The sequence below is a fragment of the Nematolebias whitei genome, chromosome 7 (genome assembly GCF_014905685.2).
Source record: "Nematolebias whitei isolate Nwh7 chromosome 7, NemWhi1, whole genome shotgun sequence".
Lineage (NCBI taxonomy): Eukaryota > Metazoa > Chordata > Actinopteri > Cyprinodontiformes > Rivulidae > Nematolebias > Nematolebias whitei.
Window position 1 is genome coordinate 42,382,956 of NC_056504.1, and position 19,769 is coordinate 42,402,724.

The window sequence follows — 19,769 nt, forward strand, 5'->3', positions numbered from 1 at the left end:
CGAGGTGCTCCACAGAACGTCACAGGAAGTCCTTCCCCCCTGTGGCTATCAAACTTTTCAACTCCTCCCCCTTTCTGCATACACCATACCATTTTATTTATAAAGCGCTTTAAACAGCGACAGGGCCAACCAAAGTGCTGTACAAACAGAAACAAACAGGCAAAGCACACAACAACATATAACATAACGTCAAATCTAAATATAGAAACAAAATAAAAGCAGATAATAACAGAATGACTAACACAGTGTGATGCACACAGGATCAACACAAACCATACAGTGTCATATGGGACAATAAAATCCTGCACCACAATAAACTCTTTTAATGTTTCTGTCTGCACCTGCTTAGACCTTAATTGTTGGTATTTTTATATTCTGTTAGTTTTTATATCTTGTGTGATTCCTTGTGTTCCTTTGTACTGAAACTCTGGCACAACAATTTCCTGCGGGATCAATAAAGTTCCATCTTATCTTATTTCTTCACTCCGCTGCTGTCTATGTTTGCATTTGCAAATATAGCTGCTACTGACTTCGTGCTCCCATCGTCTTCCTATACGACACCTGGACCAATATCTCGTGTTTGGGTCTGCTTCCTGTCCTCTTAAACCCCTCACAGGTCCATGCAGATGGTCACCCTGTTGGGAGTTTCCTCCTGTTGAAAGGGAGTCATTCCTTCCCACCGTCACCTCTGTGCCGGTCAGGATGGGGGCGGATCAAATTGACTGCAATACGATTTGGATCTGGATTTGTTTCAGCTGTTTAGACTGTTATTTTTGGTGCACAGTGCTCCGGGGGAGGTGAACTGAAGTGCAACATTTTGCAGAGCACCGCCTGGCTGCGTGGATTTGCATAGAAGCGGGAGGAAATGAAAATTAACTGATGCTTACTGTTGTGTGGCTCCATGGGAGCAGGAAGGGTTTATTTTTTTATTTTACTTTTTTGTTTTGTTTTGCACCTGCAACAGGTCTTCACCACCTAGGCTGACAAGTTTCACAAGCACTGCCCCGTCAGGTCTTTAAAAAGAGTTTACCGCGAAGTACAGGATGAGCCTGAAGCACCGATTGATGACATTGATTATCCGACTTTAAACTTTGAAACCAAAAGGGGTGCTGCGCTCCATTTTCACTTGGCGTCTTAAGAGTCTTCTGGTAACCATGTAAGGAGAAGTCAATCTTTTTCTCTGGGAAGAATAAAAACTGAGTTGTGAGCTCCACTTTACCTCCTCCTGGGCTGTCGCACGGCTCAGATGTTCGGTGTTCTCCGGACTCCAGGAGACGACATGACGGCGGCTGTCCTCTCCGCCCGGTGGAGGTCACGTCCAGCCGTCAGCGGCTCAGATAATCCGGTTTTTGACAGCTTTCGGCGGCTGCTTCCACCGAGGCAGGCGGGCAGCAGGCACTGGCTGGTCGAGCTGCCTGGCTCTCTGCCAACTTTTCCTCCTCTTCTTCCTTCTTCTTCTTCTTCTTCTTCTCCTTTTCAGGCGGTTGTAGTGTTGGTAGCTGGGAAATGCTGTTCTTATTCCCTCCTTCTACACCCAGTGCCACAAAAGTTTCTTTGATTTAAAAATGTGGAACGAAAAGTACTCGAAATTGATTTGTTGGGGTTTATGCTAAACTGTTACTGTAAGAATATTTTAAAAATATTTATCAGTTGGATAAGTAAGAGAAAGAGCAGCAATAATGCGAAGGCTTTACAAGAATATTACTTTTTCTAAAGAAAAAAATACGCAAGAACCCCCCTTCGTCAGGAAATAGTGAAAGTACATCATTTATACGCCGGCATACGTACCGGAGAACAGAGTAGGCGGAGTTTCGGGTGTTTGCCCCACCTCCCTTCGTTTCTGAGATAAACTCCTCCCTCGCCGCTCGTCTTCACTTCCAGCTGAGTCATGCACCAGCGGAATCGATTTTTGTTTCAGTGCGACCAGCTGACTTTTCACGTGACTTTGCGGAAGTCTGACAACAACATGAGCGGTGCTTGACGCGTGGAAGTTAAGAATGGTTCGTTTTTATCTCTTAATTTTCGCCGCTGCAGTTGAGAATGGGGTTTTTTGTCTTCAGGGTTCGTGCGGACGAGAGCAGGAACCCGCCTCCCCGGAGGGAGCAGGGGGCTGCGGCTGTGACAAGCTGAGAAGAGCCCCCGTTGAGGGCTGGACGGGGTCGGACGACCCGGCTGTCAGGTACTCTGCAGCGGCCTACGAGGAGACGACTGGGGTCAAAGGTGAAGATGAGGAGGAACTGCAAAGCCAGGTATGAGGTGACTCCATGTTGTTGTTGTTGTTGTTGTTGTTGTTGTTGTTGTTGTTGTTGTTGTTGTTGTTGTTGTTGTTGTTGTTGTTGTTGTTTAATACAAGTTAAACCCAACATCATGGAGCTTAAGCAAACATTTGTGATTAAATAAAACGAAAGATCAGAAATAATAATTAATTATTCTTGGGAGAGTAGCATAAATCCCTTCTGGTGGTTTAAATAATTTATTCATTTTAAACTTTATGAAGAAAAGGCAGTGTGAGCATGCTTTTTGCCTAAACCTAATCTAAAGTGTGTGCTTTTTTATTTTATTTTATTATTTTTATTTTTTTATAAAAAGAGACAGAAGACATAAAATCCAGTTTGAGTAAGATTGCTATTTTTTGTTCTGCTTACAGATGGTGTTGATATCTGGAGGAGAGTTCCTGATGGGAACAGACAACCCGGGCATTCCTGCAGACGGCGAGGGGCCCCAGAGATCGGTGCAGGTCAACTCCTTCTTCATGGACGTCCAGGAAGTCACCAACCAGCAGTTCCTCAGCTTCGTCACTGCCACAGGATATGTTACTGAGGTGTCAAAAAGTCATTATTATTCTTTTTTCTTTACCTCTTCTCCATTTTGGGTCTGTGAGTGTCTCCAGCAGTTACTGTAGGAGAGGTGGCAGTCCCTCACAGGGACACTCGGAGACAAATGACGCTCACACTCAACAAAACCTAAAGACAACTAAGGGTTACAGTTAATCACATGCATGCTTTTGGTGTGTAAGAGGACCAAAAAATCCAGTAACCCTTTTACCCTTCTGGTTTTAGGCAGAGAAATTTGGAGACACGTTTGTATTTGAGGGAATTTTGAGCGATTCTGTCAAAAGTCAGATCACCCAGATGGTGAGTATATTTATTCTTGTGTATTTTTTTTTACGTTTTCCTCTGCTTCCTGTTACGGAAATTACTCTGTTCAGACTCTTTAAAGAACGAGATGAGGAAACAATCTTTGTCTTTAAGTTTTATTTTCTCTTTGCAAAGGAACTCAGTCAGAATAGGCCTACAGACATGAAGAAAGTCAGCCCCCGAGTGAGTTGAGGAAGTCTCAGACTCCTCCGTATTTATAAACACCGTCATTGCATCTCATGTGTACCTCATGGAAAAAAATACAGGAGAGCTCAGAGCTCTTTAAGCTGTCTGACTCAGAAGCTGCTGATGTCTGCTGAACTCAGAACACAGACATGAGCAGAAACCATTAATCAGACACTCCGTATGCTTTATCGCAGACTTTATCTGAGATTGATGGAGTTTCTGATTTTTGCCTTTAGAACAAATTCAATCCCAATTTAGTGGCATTAACAGACTCTTTATACTGACGTAATAAGAAAGAATACAAAAACTCAATGCATAATACTTTTCTTCACATTCAGTTGAGCTTAAACCTGTATGTAACCTTAACAAATTTAGAATAATTTTAAGGTGGCCAATAGTTTTGCTTTGCTTAGATAACTTGTACAGATGACAAAACATAAAAAAAAAATGTTTTTATGATATAAAGGATTTTTTAAAGGTTTTCTACATTTTTTTTAATAAAAGAAATCCTTGTCAATTGTACTTTCCTTTTAATAATCCGTAGCAAACTATTTAAAATAAGTCAAAACTATTGCTTACAACCTTTTTATCTTTTTCCCTCTGGTGTTTTGCAACAATAATTATATAATTCATATATATCTTCCTTAGGTAGCAGCCTTCTGCGCCACGCGTGTGGGCACTGGTAGTTGGTGGTTGTGTCAGGAAGGGCATCTGGCGTAAAAACAGTTGCCAAATCTTCGTGTGTTTCCTCGCTGTGGCGAGCCCTGAAGAAGTGAGCAGCCGAAAGAGATGAACCATAGGCAGATACAGTTAACGTGATAATCACTGAGCATTAAATTTAAAATCAGAACTTTCAGAACATGCTTTGTAGAACTGAAGTTTAAATTATTCATAATGTTCCTTATTTGAGGCACTGAAAAGCTGCTGAAAATATCGGTTCAAAGCTCCCCTGCTTCCCACTTTACCAGAACTACCAGAAAACGGCTTGCTCTGTCCATTCAGTGTGACATTGCGTCACGTCAGGGACTGCACGGTTGTCCAAGAGCTGTTGCTCAGGATATTAGGTGAAAATAAATGTATACAGGAACCTAGAACATGTGAAAGAATTAAGATGCTTTATATCTAAAATGCTGCAGTACTTTCTTTTCCTTCTATCTTATTTTATGTGGCAATGCTTCTGCCAGTTTTTGTTTTCTTTGTGTTTAATTTGTGGGCACCACAAATATAACTTGAACTAGAGAAATTGAATTTCCTGCGAAAATGCAGTGTGAATGCTTACTGCAGAATAACTTGCTGAAAAACAGCAGAAATTACGATAGCTTAAAAAAACATGCTGAAATGGAAGAACAAGCTTAAATTAGCAGAAGAAAGCAGAAGTAACACACATTTGCTGAATTAGGTTTAAATAAGCAGAAAGGAGATCAACATTTGGGAAAATGGCTACAAAAAACTGAAATGATCAAAAAATAGCTGAAAAGGTAGAAAGAAGCTTAAACAACCAGTAGGAAGAGAGCACATTTTTGCTGACTGAAGCTGAAAAAAGTTGAAATTATTGCAAAAAATGTGGTATTAGTTGAAAAAGCTCAAATTAGCATAAAACAGCTAAAATAGCTGAAATAACTGAAACTAGCTGAAATAAGCTGAAAGGAGCATAACAAGCTGAAATTAGCAGAAATAATTTAATTAAGCAAAAAGTAGGGGTGCACCGATTGCAGTTTTCTGGCCCATCACGATCTCTAAAAAGCCTGACCTGCCGATTATGATTTTGTTTTATAAGCGACATTGTCAGGTGTTATTAGGTCACAATGCACCTTCAATTTTCCAATCTTATTTTATTGAAATACATACCCTTGAACAATATCCTATAAATAATACAAACTTGTTTTAACTGGCCATGAGGTAGTGCTCTGAATTATAAATCAAGTTCAGACAATTGTTGTTAAAACTAAGAAAAATTGGTAACATCGGTTTCTCATGCAAGTTTGGGCCGATTTCCCAAAATTAAGGAAATTGGGGCTGATTTATCTGTGCGCCCTTAGCTACATTTTTGTGCTTCTTCTAATTTCTTTCCGCTCCTTTCAGCTTATTTCTGCAAGTTTCAGCGTTTTCTGCTATTTAAGCTACTATTTAGCTGTTTTTATGCTAATTTTAGCTTTTTTGGCCAATTCCACATTTTTTGTACTTATTTAAACTTTTTTCTGCCTAATGCAGCAAAAAATGTGCTCTCTCCACTTCCTTCTGAAATTTAAGCTTCTTTCTGCTATTTTTTAGCTACTTTTCAACATTATTTTCAGCTAATTTCAGCTTATTTCAGATCATTTCAACTTTCTTGTGCTAATTTCTGCTTCTTTAATCCTAATTGGGCAAATGTGTTATTTCTGCTTTTTTCTGCTAATTTAAGCTTGTTCTACCTTTTCAGTTACTTTTTTAGCATTTTTCTAGCTAATTTCAGCTGTTTTCAGATAAATAAATAAGCATTTGTGCTTATTTCTGCTACTTTTAGTTAGCAGAAAGATCCTGAAAGGATCACAAAACAGCTGAAAATAGGTGGAAAAAAGTTAAAATTTGCACAAAGAAGCTGAAAGAAGCTGAACTAGAACAAAAATTGAAAGGAGCAGTTAAAGGTTGTAAACCGATCTCAAGATTTGAAGGAAGTAAAATGAGCTCAATTCATTTTCTATGAGGAAAAATGGCAGAAAAGCTAAAGTTGCACCAATACCAAAAGTTATCGCGTCCTTCTCCTGAACGAGCTGAATGTTTTAATATATGATTTGTTGAAATGGCATAAAACTGTGGAACAAGAAAGATGCTGAAAAAACGTACGGAAGAAAAATGGGTCACAACAGTGTGAACGCTTCATGAGCGTTCACACAAATATGGACTGCTCTATACAAAGACTACATTCTGTCTTTGTTTGAGATAGAACCATCAGGAACCAACGTTGTTCTGAGCTTAAAAATAAACAAGTGGATCAGTGTAAAATGATATGTAAGACGAGCAAAAATATAAAGTTGCATGTTTTTTTTTTTTTTTTAGAACAGTATGACCCATCCTGCCTGTTGTTTTGATCTGTCCTGCCTTTTTGAGTCCTTTTGTCCATGAAATTATTTCACTCTTCCTCCCAACAATGTCAGGCTGGAACATTTTCTGAGTTAAGCTCCGTTCACAATACCATTATCCAGACGTTAAGTTACACATGGGAGTATTTCTGGCATGAAGGCGTACCAAGCCCCTGCTCTTTGACACTCTGTAGCTTCACACGTTGGTTAAGAGGCTCGAGGCCAACGGGCCTCCCAGAGATGAAAGCCAGGCAGCAGAGCGCACACTGCTTCGTCTCAGCTGTCATCTGCAGCCTGGTCATGTGGGGCGATGTGGACACCAGCTCTGGAAACTAGCTGGAACAGTCCAGTAAAGACACTTTTTAGGACAAACCCTGAAAACTTTTTTATTTGAGAAAAACATGAAACAAAATAGCATACTATGTCAGTACAGTAACCAAATTTTTGTTGTTAGGTGGCTGCTGCCCCCTGGTGGCTTCCTGTCAAAGGGGCTAACTGGAAGCACCCCGAGGGTCCAGACTCCAACGTCACAGACCGGTAGAACACACCTGACTACATACATTAGTATATTATAGTGAATGCAAACTTTTACTAATAATTTAATCTGTTTTTGCAGGATGGATCATCCCGTTGTTCACGTGTCCTGGGCAGACGCTGTCGCCTTCTGCTCCTGGGCCAACAAGAGACTTCCTACTGAGGCCGAATGGGAGCACGCCTGCAGGGGGGGATTAAAAGACAGGTGAGATACCTGGTGATGGTAATAAAAAAAACTGTGCCGACATGCTTGAGTCTCAAATAAACTACGTCCTCTCCAGACTTTACCCCTGGGGAAACAAGTTGAACCCAAAAGGACAACACTATGCCAACCTCTGGCAGGGGGACTTCCCCGTACACAACTCTGGAGAGGACGGATACGTCCAAACGTCACCGGTAAGACAAACAGACAAAATGACAAAGGAAGGAAACATGTCGCTCATGCAGGTTTGTTGAAAAATGTCACATTTAGACCAGATCACTTGTTACTGTATGTAGAGGCCCAATGCTTTTAAATTTACTAAAAGAAGAAGAAAATCCATCAAATTTGACTTGAAAAAAACTGCTAAATATTTTATTAATTGCTAATTTTAATGTTAATATTATATCGGACAAATAAAACTTAAATTTTTACATGGCCAGCCTTGAATAATAACCTCTCATTTCAGAAGCTCCTGGTCCGTTTTCAGTTTTTTAGGGGCGTTAATGAAGAGCCCCGTATAAAAGTGCTTCAAATGAACAAACGTTCAGCCAATCCGAGCAACAAACCTGTGACAGAGATGAGCGGCAGCCATCTTGATTGTTTATGCAAGTTTCTCTGCAGAGCTTCTTGTTGCAGTCATCCATCACCTGCAGCGTGTTGGATAAACCGCTGTGATTTGTCTGACGTGCACAACTGCAGCTAGATTTCTGTTTGAGTTGCACTACGTGGACTGAACACGGTTTGAACTCGACACAACCTTCTGACAATAAACTTCTTTAATGGTTTTTGTTTGTCTGCGCTGTTTGCTCGTATCTCTCATGATTACGAATAATAAAGTTATGAACAAATATGACAGTTTTGTCGTTTTGGAAGTCATGCATGAGCCGTGTCGCTCCCCTCTGTTGCTGAGACATAAACTCCCGACACCTCCTCAGTCCTCCGCGGTTGTTTCATACAGAGCGTCATAAAAACAGCAGCGGAGGACGGAGGAGGTGTCGGAGGAGTTTATCTATCGTGTCGGCAACAGAGGGAAGCGACGCGGATCATTATGGCAAGCCCTCAAAAAATACACAGACACTTTAACAATGCTTCCTCACGTTCAAAAAGATGGATTACGCTGTCAACTCTGGACTTCACCCACAGCACGCATGTAACAAAGAGTCAACTCAAAGCAAGAGTGACACCTGCCCCCTCTTTCCTCTTTCACGTTGACAAAATGTTTTAATTTATCAACGAGTTTGTCAAAGCACAATTTTGATGTGTTTTTTATTTTGTAAATGCAGAAGTTTAATAAATTTTTAATAAATGTTAGGACTCTATTATTTGCTAACAAAATATATTCACCTCCTCAGTTAAGCTTCTGTTTTTTAATGCCCTGGACGCTTGTCACCACAGCATGCAGGCGACAAAGAGTAAACTCAAAAGCGAGAGTGACACCTGCCCCCTCTTTCCTTTTTCGCGTTGACAAATTTATTTGTTTTATCAATTTGAGTATGCTCTTCAATCCTGACTTCCTCATTTTTTATGTAAAAAAAAATCAACACAAATTCCATCCATCCATTATCTTTACCCGTTTGTTCCATTTTGGGTCACGGGGGTCGCTGGTGCCCATGTCCAGCAATCACTGTGCGAGGGGCGGGGTACACCCTGGACGGGTCGCAAGTCCATCACAGGGCCACACAGAGACAAACGAGACAAACAAACATTCACTCTCTCACTCACACCTAGGGACAATTTAGAGTTACCAATCAGCCTAACATGCATGTTTTTGGTCTGTGGGAGGAAACGGAGTACCCATAGAAAACTCATGCATGCACGGAGAAAACATGCAAACTCCACCCAGAAAGGCCCCCGGACTGGGATTTTGAACTGGGGCAACCTGCTCGCTGAGAGGCAGCAGCTCTACCAACTGCGCCACCGTGCTGCCCTAGTAGCTTTTATTATTTTAAAAGTCCGTCAGATTAACAAACTGATTTGGAGAAACTGAATGGTCAGCTGTGGCTGAGTGGTTAGAGCAGTTGTCCTCCATTGGGAGAGTTGGGGGTTCGATTCCACCAGAAGTCTGAAGTGCTGCAGTGTCCCTGGGCAAGAAACTAAACCACTCGTTCTCTCCGATGTGTGTCCCATCTAAGCCTGTCACGATAAACAATAAATCAATTAATCGCATGATAAATGAAAATTATCAACCTCATTTTCATTTGTTGGCTTTATTGTTTCTTTGTGTCTCTCTCTTTCTACTGAAGACACAATTTCGTTCCACCACATGTACCACATGTGGTGCATATGACAGATAAAGAACCTTGAATCCTTGGATGACAAAATGCTCAACTCCGGTGTTCTTCACTGACCCCTCCCTTTCTCTTTTCTCTTTAAAATCCGTTTTAACCGTCTAAAATTGTGTTTTTGGATCGTTAAAAAGCTGAGAAGCTAAGCTACGAGCTAGGCTAACTGGCCAACCTACGGGGAAAAAAAACGTATTTTCAAAGCTCCAAAGCTCACGGTTGAAACTTGTGCCTTCGTCTTAAAAAGTTGTTTTTCTCTGCAAAAAGAAGCCGAGAACTTCCTTACTGATTTTATTTTTTTAATTAAAAGCTTTATATGACAAATGCTATGCTAAAGAGCTCAAACCACATCGAGCGTTCGCCATGTTGAGAACCAAAAAACAGGAACGAGAGACAGCCCATGTCACGTCAAGAGGCTCCCGCCCATTTTTCTTAGACGCGCTGCTCGCTCCCTCACTATCCATCCTTCGGTTCAAACTGTCTTACACTGCCATCCAGTAGTCAAAAAAAAGGTACTACGCACAAAAATTAACATTTCGTCTTAAATTTGACAATAATTACTAATTATTGTTAAAAATTGTTTAAAAAAATATATATATATTTGACAATAATTACTAATTATTGTCAAATTTCAAACAATATTATCGTTTGTCTCAATAATTTCTGAGATAATAGCCCAGCAAAATTTATTGTGACAGGCCTAGTCCCATCGGTGTATGAATGTGATAAAGCACTAATTAGTCTTTGTATAGACATAATCGAGTGCTGTATGAATAGGTACATGAATAATAATAATGAATTTAATTTGTAATGCACTTTTCATTAACAAAAATCTCAAAGTGCTACAGAGTGCAACTAAAATCAATGATAAAATCAACATGAAACATGAAACAAATAAAACAGAGGGCATAGATTGTGTTGTAAAGTGCTTTGACTATTTTGATAAGATAGAAATGCACTATATAAGTACAGTCCATTTACTATTTATTGCAAACCAAAAGTTTCCACACTTGCTTCAAAAGCCCACATTTTTACATAGGATTAGAAAACAAGTCAAATTCTTTAATGACATTTTAAGACCTGGCATTGTTGTCCTTCGTTGCAGGTGATGTCGTTTCCTGCCAATGGTTTTGGTCTGTACGACGTGGTGGGGAATGTTTGGGAATGGACCTCGGACTGGTGGACTGTGCACCACACAACAGACCCGCAGCAGAACCCGGTAAAACAACACATCAACCTTTCTGTTTTCCACTTCCCTTATTGTCAGGAGTTTGGTTTTGATGCTTCTCTCTCCACCTCTTTCAGACGGGTCCTCCTTCAGGCAAAGACAAAGTGAAGAAAGGCGGCTCATACATGTGCCACAAGGTAAAGTAGCTCATAATCATCACATTAGCAAGAATCTAAACCCACAAAATGGATGATTTTCATGTAGTTTGTTAAACCTGGAGTCATGAACAAGTGTCTTGCTGCCTGTTCAGATCATGGAACTGTTTGAGTATAATAATGATTGCCCTGACTGGTGGTTTTTGTAGAAAATGTTTCCAGTTTGCACTGCAGGTGTTAACCCAGACAACCACAGCTCTACATCAGCATTTCTGAGGGGATGATCATTTCTCTCTTCCTGTTTGATAACCGAGGGGAAACCCAGACTATTTTTTTCTTCCTGGTTTGTGAATACTGTTTCTGGTGGCTGCTGCGTGACCGATGCTGCTTAAAATTACAACTTGCTAGTAATGTACATTAAACAGAATGCAGTCATTTGTAAATGTGTTAGTTCGCAAGTGAGCGAAGTGTTATCCTCCATGCTGCAACACGTTTTGAAAGAAAATGGAATGAGGCAACAAATTACTTGGAAAATTTTGTTGTTAACAAAACATCTGGTGGAACATTTCAGAAACGATCTTAAGAGACAACAAATCAGAATTATTACTGAAAATAAAGAGCATCATAAAAGGGCTACAAGTCTTTATGTAGTAAATATTGAGGGAAATTCCCCCAGAGGTTCACATTGTGTGGCCAAAAAGTTAAACCGCATTTAGATTACAGTATAACATTTAATCATTTACTACATTTTTTTTTAAATTAAAGATTAAACAATAAAAAAAACTTTGTTTAAAACAAAATGAAGACTCTTGCAAGAAATGTTCCTGTTGTTTCATTAATGTGTCATTACAACACTATTAATGTCTCACAAAGTGCTGGCATCATTTGGGTCCAGTTGACCAAGAACTGTATGAAAGTCTCGGGAAGGTCCTGACAGTCATGCCACAAAAATATGGTTTTATTGTTGTTGTTAATGGTGTTGGTCACCCAGTTGTAAGTGATAATTGCATATCTGACATCTGTTCAGCACTCATTTGTCATCAGATGATGTCAAACGATGAAGCTCAGTGAAGTGCAGATGCTGATTTTTGTATATTGCTAGTACAGTAGTCCCTCGCTACTTTGCGGTTTGACTTTTGCGGTTTGTCAACGATTGTCAACTAATATTACGTGATTGGGATGGTATGGGATAAGAAGTTAACGGGGGGGGTGGGATACTTCGGACAGGCACCGCCATTTTGTAGTTTTCTTTCAATAAGCCTACCGTAACACCAGTCAAAAGAACTACACTACCCAGAAGTCAACAGTGCTTCTGGCCTCTGCTTTCTGCTGAAATGGAGGGAAAGTGTTGAAACGCAAAGTCAAAAGTAACGGTGTATCTATTAAGCTCACAGAACTGGCAGAAAAGTTGCAAATAATCCTGAAGCTCGATTATCCACGTCCAAATTATCAATCTGGACGGGGCAGTGGGCCTCATCGCTGCAGGGTAGGTCTGCCGAACCGGAACCGAGCTGCTGTTCTGCAGAGCTAGTGAGTAAAATTTTCGGTACAGTAGTCCCTCCTTACTTCACGGTTCGTTTTTCGCGGACTCACTCTATCGCGGTTTTTCAAAGTAAGATTGGGCATGACACACCATGATGGATGAGCCACACGATCAGCATGTGTTTTTAAATTTAAAAATAATAAATTTTTTAATGATTTAGCACCTGTGTGCAGCCCACAGCTGTGGGTTAACTTCCTCCTGCAGCTGATCAGCTGATCTCCATGCAGAGCGGAGAAGTGGGCTTGACCAAGAGTGCAGCAGGAGGCAGAGAGCTGAAATCATGACGTGCTTCAGGATACGGCTCACCCGCGATAAACAAGGGACTACTGTACAATACATATACCTATGTTGTTAAAATGATTTTAAGAGTTTAGAACATTGCAAGAGTGTGGGAAGAATTTATAAAGCCTTAAAATATATATAAATACTAAAATAAATATAGCGTTTCTACTTGGCAGTTTTTCACCTATCACAGGGTTGTGTGAAACGTAACCCCCGCGATAATCGAGGGACTACTGTATTTCTAACTTGTAGAAACTAATTTGAAAAAGTTTGAGATGAATTTGAGCTGGGTTCTAGATGCCAGCACTGGCTATTTTAGAAAAAATGCTTTTATTTTTATTTATTTATTTTACTTACAATTTTATGAACATGGTTAAAATCCTTGCTACACAGATGAGATTGTGACTCGCCTGAGGAGATTTAGACCCCAGCCAACATTTTAATATTTTTAGACATTTTGAAACCTCCTTGGGCAAATTGGCACAACACAGTGAGAAACTGGGCTAAAACGTTTTGGGCACAGAATGTTTAAAGCTTTTAATTTAGGAAAAAACATGTATATATGTCTGCCTATACACAAGTATCGTGGAGTATTGTGTGTGTTTATAGCAACTCAATGCTTTTGCCATCGTTTGTTGTCATGGAAGTGAAGCTAAATGCATGCAAAGTCACAAAATTTTAACAAACAAACAGTTTCCTGCTTGTTTCATGTGTGAGCAGAGGACACTTGAGTATTTTTAGTGCTCGTCAGTTGTATAAAAATCGGTTTTGTCCAGGCAAAGACATCACAGGAGGCTCAACTTCAGCTCTGTGAGAAATCCGTCAGAAAGCAGTCTGAGAGTTCTAGTTCGAGAGTAATTCCCCCTTTTATCTCCCTCTGTGTGCTTCAGTCTTACTGTTACAGATACAGATGCGCCGCTCGAAGCCAGAACACTCCAGACAGCTCGGCGTCAAACCTGGGTTTTCGTTGTGTTTCTCAGAAGAAACCGTAACCTTATCTGGACTGGAATAGAACTGGACCGAGATCTGATGACTGAAGTTCAGTGAATTAAAACTCATCGGACCTGGCAATGTTTTTCTAATCTCTCATTGTCGCGTTTTGTCCGGTGTGTGTGGATCGCAGCTTCGGTTTTCTGTTCCTAGCTGACAGGAGGTGGCACCTGGCGTGGTCGGAAGCTGTTGTCCATCCGCTTCAAGGTTGGACGTGAGCGTTCAGAGACGGTACTCTGCAGATCTTTGCAACGAGCGTTTACTTGAGCAGCTGACTCACTAGATTCTCTATAAACCCTAGATATGGTCGTTTGTAAAAATCCCTGTAAATCGGTTTCTGAAACCCTCAGACTGGCCTGTCTGGCACCAACAACCACACCATACCCAACCAAACTTAAATCCTCATTTTCATTCTGATGCACAGTTTGAACTTCCAACAAACCTTCTTCACTCCTACATGCCTGAAGTCACGCTTTTTCTGCCATGTGATTGGCTGATTAGCTAGGATGCCTATAAAAAGTATTTAGTAGTATTTGGACAGTTGTGAGTATTTTATGCCACCACAGTTTACATTACCGGTACATATTTTTATTTAATGGATATTTGTAGAGATTTGATTTGACTACAACATTGAAGTTTGTTGGGTTTTTTTTTTTTGTCAAAACTACCTATTTATACTGACCCATGTCTCATTTATAATGGCAGTAAAAGTGTAAAACATCCAAAGGGTGAATACTTTTTATAGGCTGTATTTGTATGTGTTTTAATAAAGTGGCTTGTGAGTGTACATGTATGTACACAATAGAAACACAGGCTGAACGAAGCCCTAAATAACTTGACTTTTAGAGCTTTTTTTAATACCATGACTTCCTCATTGTTATTATAAACTCTGGACCAGTTAATGTAAATACTACAAGTTCATTCTTTTATATTGAGTGTAAAGATGATGTAAACTTGCATAAAATATTTTTCGCAAACACATGGTGTTTCTTTTTTTGATGTACATTTCTGAATGAATGCTTTCGTTTTTGTTTTTTTTATGGAGTTTTATCTTCCTTTATTTTGCAATTATGTTAAATGCTGAATATTTAAATGCTTTATTTCGAAAAGCTCTGCCAACATGTATGAAAAAGAACTAACCACCAGGGGGCAGCACATGTTCTCATAATATTTGACCTAATCTACATTTTGCTATGAAATGAACCAAACTGATCATAATATTAGCTTTGTCATTGAGAATGAATTGTGAAAATCATAGTTTTTTTTTCTTGATACACGCACAAAATAAATCGCACAAAACAAATGGCTCACATCACAGGAGCATTGGGTGTACTTGTCTAGATTTGAAATTTACAGTAATTCTAGAAGTACACATTAGCTAAAACAATTGAAAAATACAAAAGAAATATCTGTAAAGTAACTAACTTTATTATGACTTATTCATTATACATGACATGTGACGATGATAAACTAAACAAATATGGACAAAGTTTTACCAAGAAATAAGCAAATGGATGAAAAGGTCAAATAAAATTTAGAGTGCATCTAAAGAAAATTTAATTTTAACTAAATGCTTGTTTTTTTTTCAGTATTTTTTAGCAAACTAAAATTCTACTTTTACGCAGTGAAAATAAGAAAGTTCAAAGGTATAGTTGATACAACATTACTGCACAACTGCTAACATTAATTAGACAATCCAACGAGTCTAAAACCCTGCTGTCAGCTTTTTAATTGAAGTTCGTACAAACCTCTTTATCTATCAGTGCACAACAGATTAACTGTTTTACAAAACAACAAAAAAAACTTTTTCTCTCTCTACAATTGCTTGCAAGAAGATCCTTTGCTCCTTCTGCAAATTGGATTAACCCAAAACAAAAAAAAACAAAAAAAAAGCACCACAGGAACAGAGCAGAGCGACTAAGACAACCTGAAGGCTAAATACAGCTGCCATCTTGGAAAATCCTGCACAAAATAAGAGATTCAACAAAAGGCGATACGCTATACTAATAAAAATCCTGCTCTCGATCACTCTGCTTGTCATTAGCAAAGCTGATAATACAAAAAAAACGTTTGCAACTTTGCTCGACTTTTGCACCAAAATGGCAAAAGAGTGTCTTGTGCTGCTGGAGAGGACGTGGACCTCTGTCAGTGTGTGTCCTCACCACATATAATAACTACGTGTGGTGTCGACAGGAGAAGGCTTCCCCTCTGCGCTGCCTTCTTTGTCCTTCTCGCCATCAGTCTCCCACAGGTTAATAAGTGGGGGATAGAGCTCATTAAGGGGGATGGAGGAGGTCTTTAGCATGTATTTTTTCAGGGAGTGGTGGTAATTTTTTCTTTTCCATCTGCGGGCCATGTAAACGCCGACAGTGGCCAGACTAATGAAGGCCAGCATGGCTGACATGGCCGCTAACACGGCCACGCTCGGGTGCTGGTCTGACAGGTCCAGTGAGAAGGTGGCGCTGCGTGTCGTCACGTTGACGCAAGACTTGTGTGTCTGCAGGTGGATGTTGGAGACTGTGAGACATACTTCGTACTCTGTTGCCGGTTGGAGATGCGTGAGGTTGTACTCATGCACGTCAACCGGAACACGAGCTGTGTAGGTGATGTGCGGGTTGTCGATCTTCATCGTGGCAGAGGCCCACTTCAGGTTGGAGGACAAGACGTTGGAGTTGACTTTCCAGGACACCAAGATAGAATGGGACTCTGTCTGCTTGACGTAGATATTCATCACCTGTGCGCTGTCGAGCAGAGTCCCATTTACGCGGATTGAGGTGACCCAAGTGTCTGCGCCTTCAGCGTTCTGCGCTACGCAGGTGTAACGACCAGAATCTTCCACTTGCACATGAGACAGATGCAGAGTTCCCTCGCTGCTTAAGTGGTACCGCTCAGACATAGTGTCTGTTGTGATTTTGTTACCCAGAGGTGTCACCCAGTAAATGTCAGGTTCTGGTTCAGCAATTGCCCGGCAGTCTAGGCTGACGCTCACTCCCAGCTCGAGGTTCAAATGGCTGGGGAAGGTGTCATGAGATATTAGGGGGAGACACTGCTCCGGGGACTCTATCAGCTGTAATTGTCGGACTCGCTGGCCTCTGAGTTCTGGTGGGGAGGTGCAAAGCATGGCCAGAGGCTCCATGAAACGCACCGTGGACCGGTTGGAACTCATCCACTGAATCACACAGTCGCAGCGCAACGGATTGCTGTGAATGCTGATCTCCCGCAGGTTGGGCAACACCTCCACCGTGTGCTGGTAAAGAGCAGTGAGAGCATTGTTGTTGAGCATCAGGCTTTCGAGGGACTGCATGTCCCTGAATGCAAGCCTGTGGACGTACGAAAGTTTCAGGTTGTTGGTTGCCTCCAGTTTTGTCAGTTCTGGCAGATTGTCCAGAGCATACCGATCAATAGACACCAACTCCATCATATTGTTGATGCCTAACTCCTTAAGATGCAGCATGTTTCTGAAGTCTCCTTCCTGGATTTTTTTAACAGGGTTTTTGTTTAGATCTAAGAATTTCAGATTGGGAACTTTTTGAAGAGCCAGTTGGGGGATTCTGACCAACTTGTTGTCATAGAATGAAATGCTTTCCAAGTTATCCAAACCTACAAACGCATTTGCTGGAACGTTCGTGAGATCCATGCCTGCTAGAACCAGACTCCTCAGATTTCCAAGGGGCTTAAAGTTCATGTCCAGAAGGCCAATAACTGGGTTCTCCCCAATCATGAGGATCTCAAGATTAGGTGTTTCTTCAAACCAGCGGCTGTCTATCACATGAAGCCTGTTTGAGTTGAGGTGGAGCCTCAGCAGACTGCTCAGGCCTGCAAATGCTCTTGGGGAGATGGAGCTGATCTGGTTGTGGTTAATATAGAGCTCTTGCAGGTTGGAGAGGTTTCCCAGGCAGTGGTCCGGTAGCTCATTTATGTGGTTCTCCTCCAGATGCAGCGTTGTCAGATGGTTCATGTTCCTGAGGCCCACAGCTTCTACTCTGGTGAAGTTATTCTGGGACAGATCCAGTTCTGTCAGGTTGAACAGAGCCTGCAGTTCTCCACCGGTGCGAGAAATGGCGTTGCTTTGAAGCAGCAGCACCTGAGTGTTTGCTGACAGGTTGGTTGGGATGTGCGTCAGCCTCAAGTCATTGCAGTCCACCGTAGTCGCCTCCTTGTAGGTCGACTGGGGAGTAAACCAAGGGCGGATCTCACATACGCACAAACGAGGACACTCTTTACCATTCACAGGTGACAGGAGGACAAGAAGGAATCCTACGCAGAGCAAGGTTAGAAGAGGCCAGAACTGGGAGCTGAGCGCCATGTTGGCTGCGCTCTCTGCTTATAAACAAGATTTTAGATGGGAGGCAGTGTTTGCATGAAAGGGATAAAAGGACAGTTCACAAACATCAGTCTTCTCTGCTGCTAACTTTCTGACGTGCATCCAAAACGGAAATCCTGAAGCCAAAGGATGATTTTTGAAGGAGGCAGGTCAGTTTCACCCTAAAAGAAAGAAAGCAGAGCAAATTTTAAAGCAAGTACCTTTTTTTTTAATCGTAGAAAATTGAAAAAACATTTTCTATTTCAGGCAATCTTTTTTTTACTTATAGGTTTACTGTTAGAACCATAAAAGCTCGCACCTTTGCACATGTTTAATTCTATGCTTTCCATTACTTACATGTTTCATTTTACTTACCAGGTACGTATTGATCATGAGCATTTTTTTGCTACTATTTAAGATGATAGCATTTGTTTTAGTTTTGCATCCTGGTTAACTTGGTTTCCTTGGAGATTCTGAACTCGTTTTATGGTGTCTGTTATTCTAATTGTTTGTACACCAGCTTAGTATGAGTTATCTGCTTAAAGTGAGTGTGGTGGGCGGCTACAGCCTGCAGCTCTGGCTGTGAGTCCATTACACAACCGGCTTAATATGCAAGCAGTGTGATCACTTGTAATCACTCTGTGTTTGTGGTACAAGTTCAGAATTCACAGATTTTTGAAGTGAAGTTCTCGTAAAAACACAGGATGTAGTTATTCTGTGTGTCTGTGCCTTTCACACACCAGCATCTCTACAACAGAGTGGTTTAAGAGCAACAAATTGTAAGGTTTGATATGCAGCGAACAACCACAACACATGTTGGGAATTTTTGTAAGAGACCAGAATTTTTCATAGCACACCTAAATAAGATGCAGTTTGGTCAGTTCTAAACAGTGATTTTTTTTTTTTCCATCATCTGGTGTGTTTCATCTCTGAAGAACATTTAGTGAAGATTTGCTGACCAGGGTCAGCATGGGTAAGGAATGTGCTCATCCAAAATTAGAAAACGTAGCTAATCACCTCCCTCCTCTTCAACTCTAGCCTAAATTAGACGGTGAAGCTTTGCCAAAGTTAACCAGTCTAGCTGGAAGAGTCCACATCTACCTCCAGTCTTGTGATCTGTTCAGGTTTCCATCGTGTAGCTAAGAACAGCTGAGCAACTCTTGAAGATTATTGTTTTTTATACCAAAGTCCATGCTCAATAATCCAGGTATAAAATCCAACAATTTTTATTCCAGTCATCTGGACGGTTTCGTTTTGGTGCTGAGACGTTTCGCCTTCCATCCAGAAGGCATGCACAGTAGCACCAACATAACTGTTTTTTTTTCCACTTTGGAGTAAGCTGTTGGGGGAGAAGCAGTTTTGTTTGGTGTTTCCTCAGACTGATGAAGCCTTCTGGATGGAAGGCAAAACGTCTCAGCACAAAAAAGAAACCGTCCAGATGACCTGACTGAAAACTGTTGGAATGGTTTTTTTTTTTTTTTTTTCTTTACACGAGAACCTCTCATGCAGCTCAGAGAGCAACCGGTAACATCTTACAGCTTTTATTTAGCGGTCAGTGACAGTTAATGGTTAGGTAAACGTCCCTGTTCTTACCTCAGCATGCACTGAAGATGGAACTGGGTTGAAATGGAAGGCAGAGAGGAGGTGGCAAAATGGGGACTAAAATACAGCATTTTGGTTAGGAGAAGAATACCGGTATTTGTTCAATACTTAGCTAATAATACACAAGCTGGCAAAATCTTAGAAGATGCAAACGGGTCCTTTTAGCATTTAAACTGACTAAACAACAGCCAGTTTTGACCAAAGGTGCAGAAACATTTGCATGATGATCCTTCCTTAGATAGAGAACTTTACTAATTGGCTTTTCTATGTATGCAAATGTTCCTGTAAAGTCTCTAAGACAATTTTGTTGTGATATGGCGCTATAT

General features: G+C 40.8%; 2 protein-coding genes across 2 annotated transcripts; one reads left to right on the forward strand and one right to left on the reverse strand.

The window, feature by feature from the left end:
- The first annotated feature begins 1,944 nt into the window (after nt 1–1,944).
- sumf1 (sulfatase modifying factor 1) lies at nt 1,945–14,071 on the forward strand. Its single transcript, XM_037679600.1, has 9 exons — nt 1,945–2,249; nt 2,648–2,821; nt 3,060–3,134; nt 6,837–6,919; nt 6,999–7,121; nt 7,198–7,312; nt 10,506–10,619; nt 10,706–10,765; nt 13,439–14,071. The coding sequence occupies exons 1-9, from the start codon at nt 1,998–2,000 to the stop codon at nt 13,538–13,540; spliced, it is 1,098 nt and encodes a 365-aa protein (XP_037535528.1). The 5' UTR covers nt 1,945–1,997; the 3' UTR covers nt 13,541–14,071.
- Nucleotides 14,072–15,559: 1,488 nt separating this feature from the next.
- Nucleotides 15,560–17,892, reverse strand: LOC119412577 (leucine-rich repeat neuronal protein 1-like). The gene has a single exon (XM_037679602.1). It carries the CDS (start codon nt 17,842–17,844, stop codon nt 15,697–15,699), a length of 2,148 nt encoding a protein of 715 aa, XP_037535530.1. The 5' UTR covers nt 17,845–17,892; the 3' UTR covers nt 15,560–15,696.
- Nucleotides 17,893–19,769: the final 1,877 nt, after the last annotated feature.

What these genes read in the sequence shown, in the direction of transcription:
- LOC119412577 (XM_037679602.1), bottom strand. Translation starts at nt 17,844, where the DNA reads ATGGCGCTCAGCTCCCAGTTCTGGCCTCTTCTAACCTTGCTCTGCGTA.
- sumf1 (XM_037679600.1), top strand. Translation starts at nt 1,998, where the DNA reads ATGGTTCGTTTTTATCTCTTAATTTTCGCCGCTGCAGTTGAGAATGGG. An exon ending in AGGAGGAACTGCAAAGCCAG is followed by an intron (nt 2,250 to 2,647) that starts GTATGAGGTGAC and finishes TTCTGCTTACAG; the next exon opens with ATGGTGTTGATATCTGGAGG. An exon ending in CAGACCCGCAGCAGAACCCG is followed by an intron (nt 10,620 to 10,705) that starts GTAAAACAACAC and finishes CACCTCTTTCAG; the next exon opens with ACGGGTCCTCCTTCAGGCAA.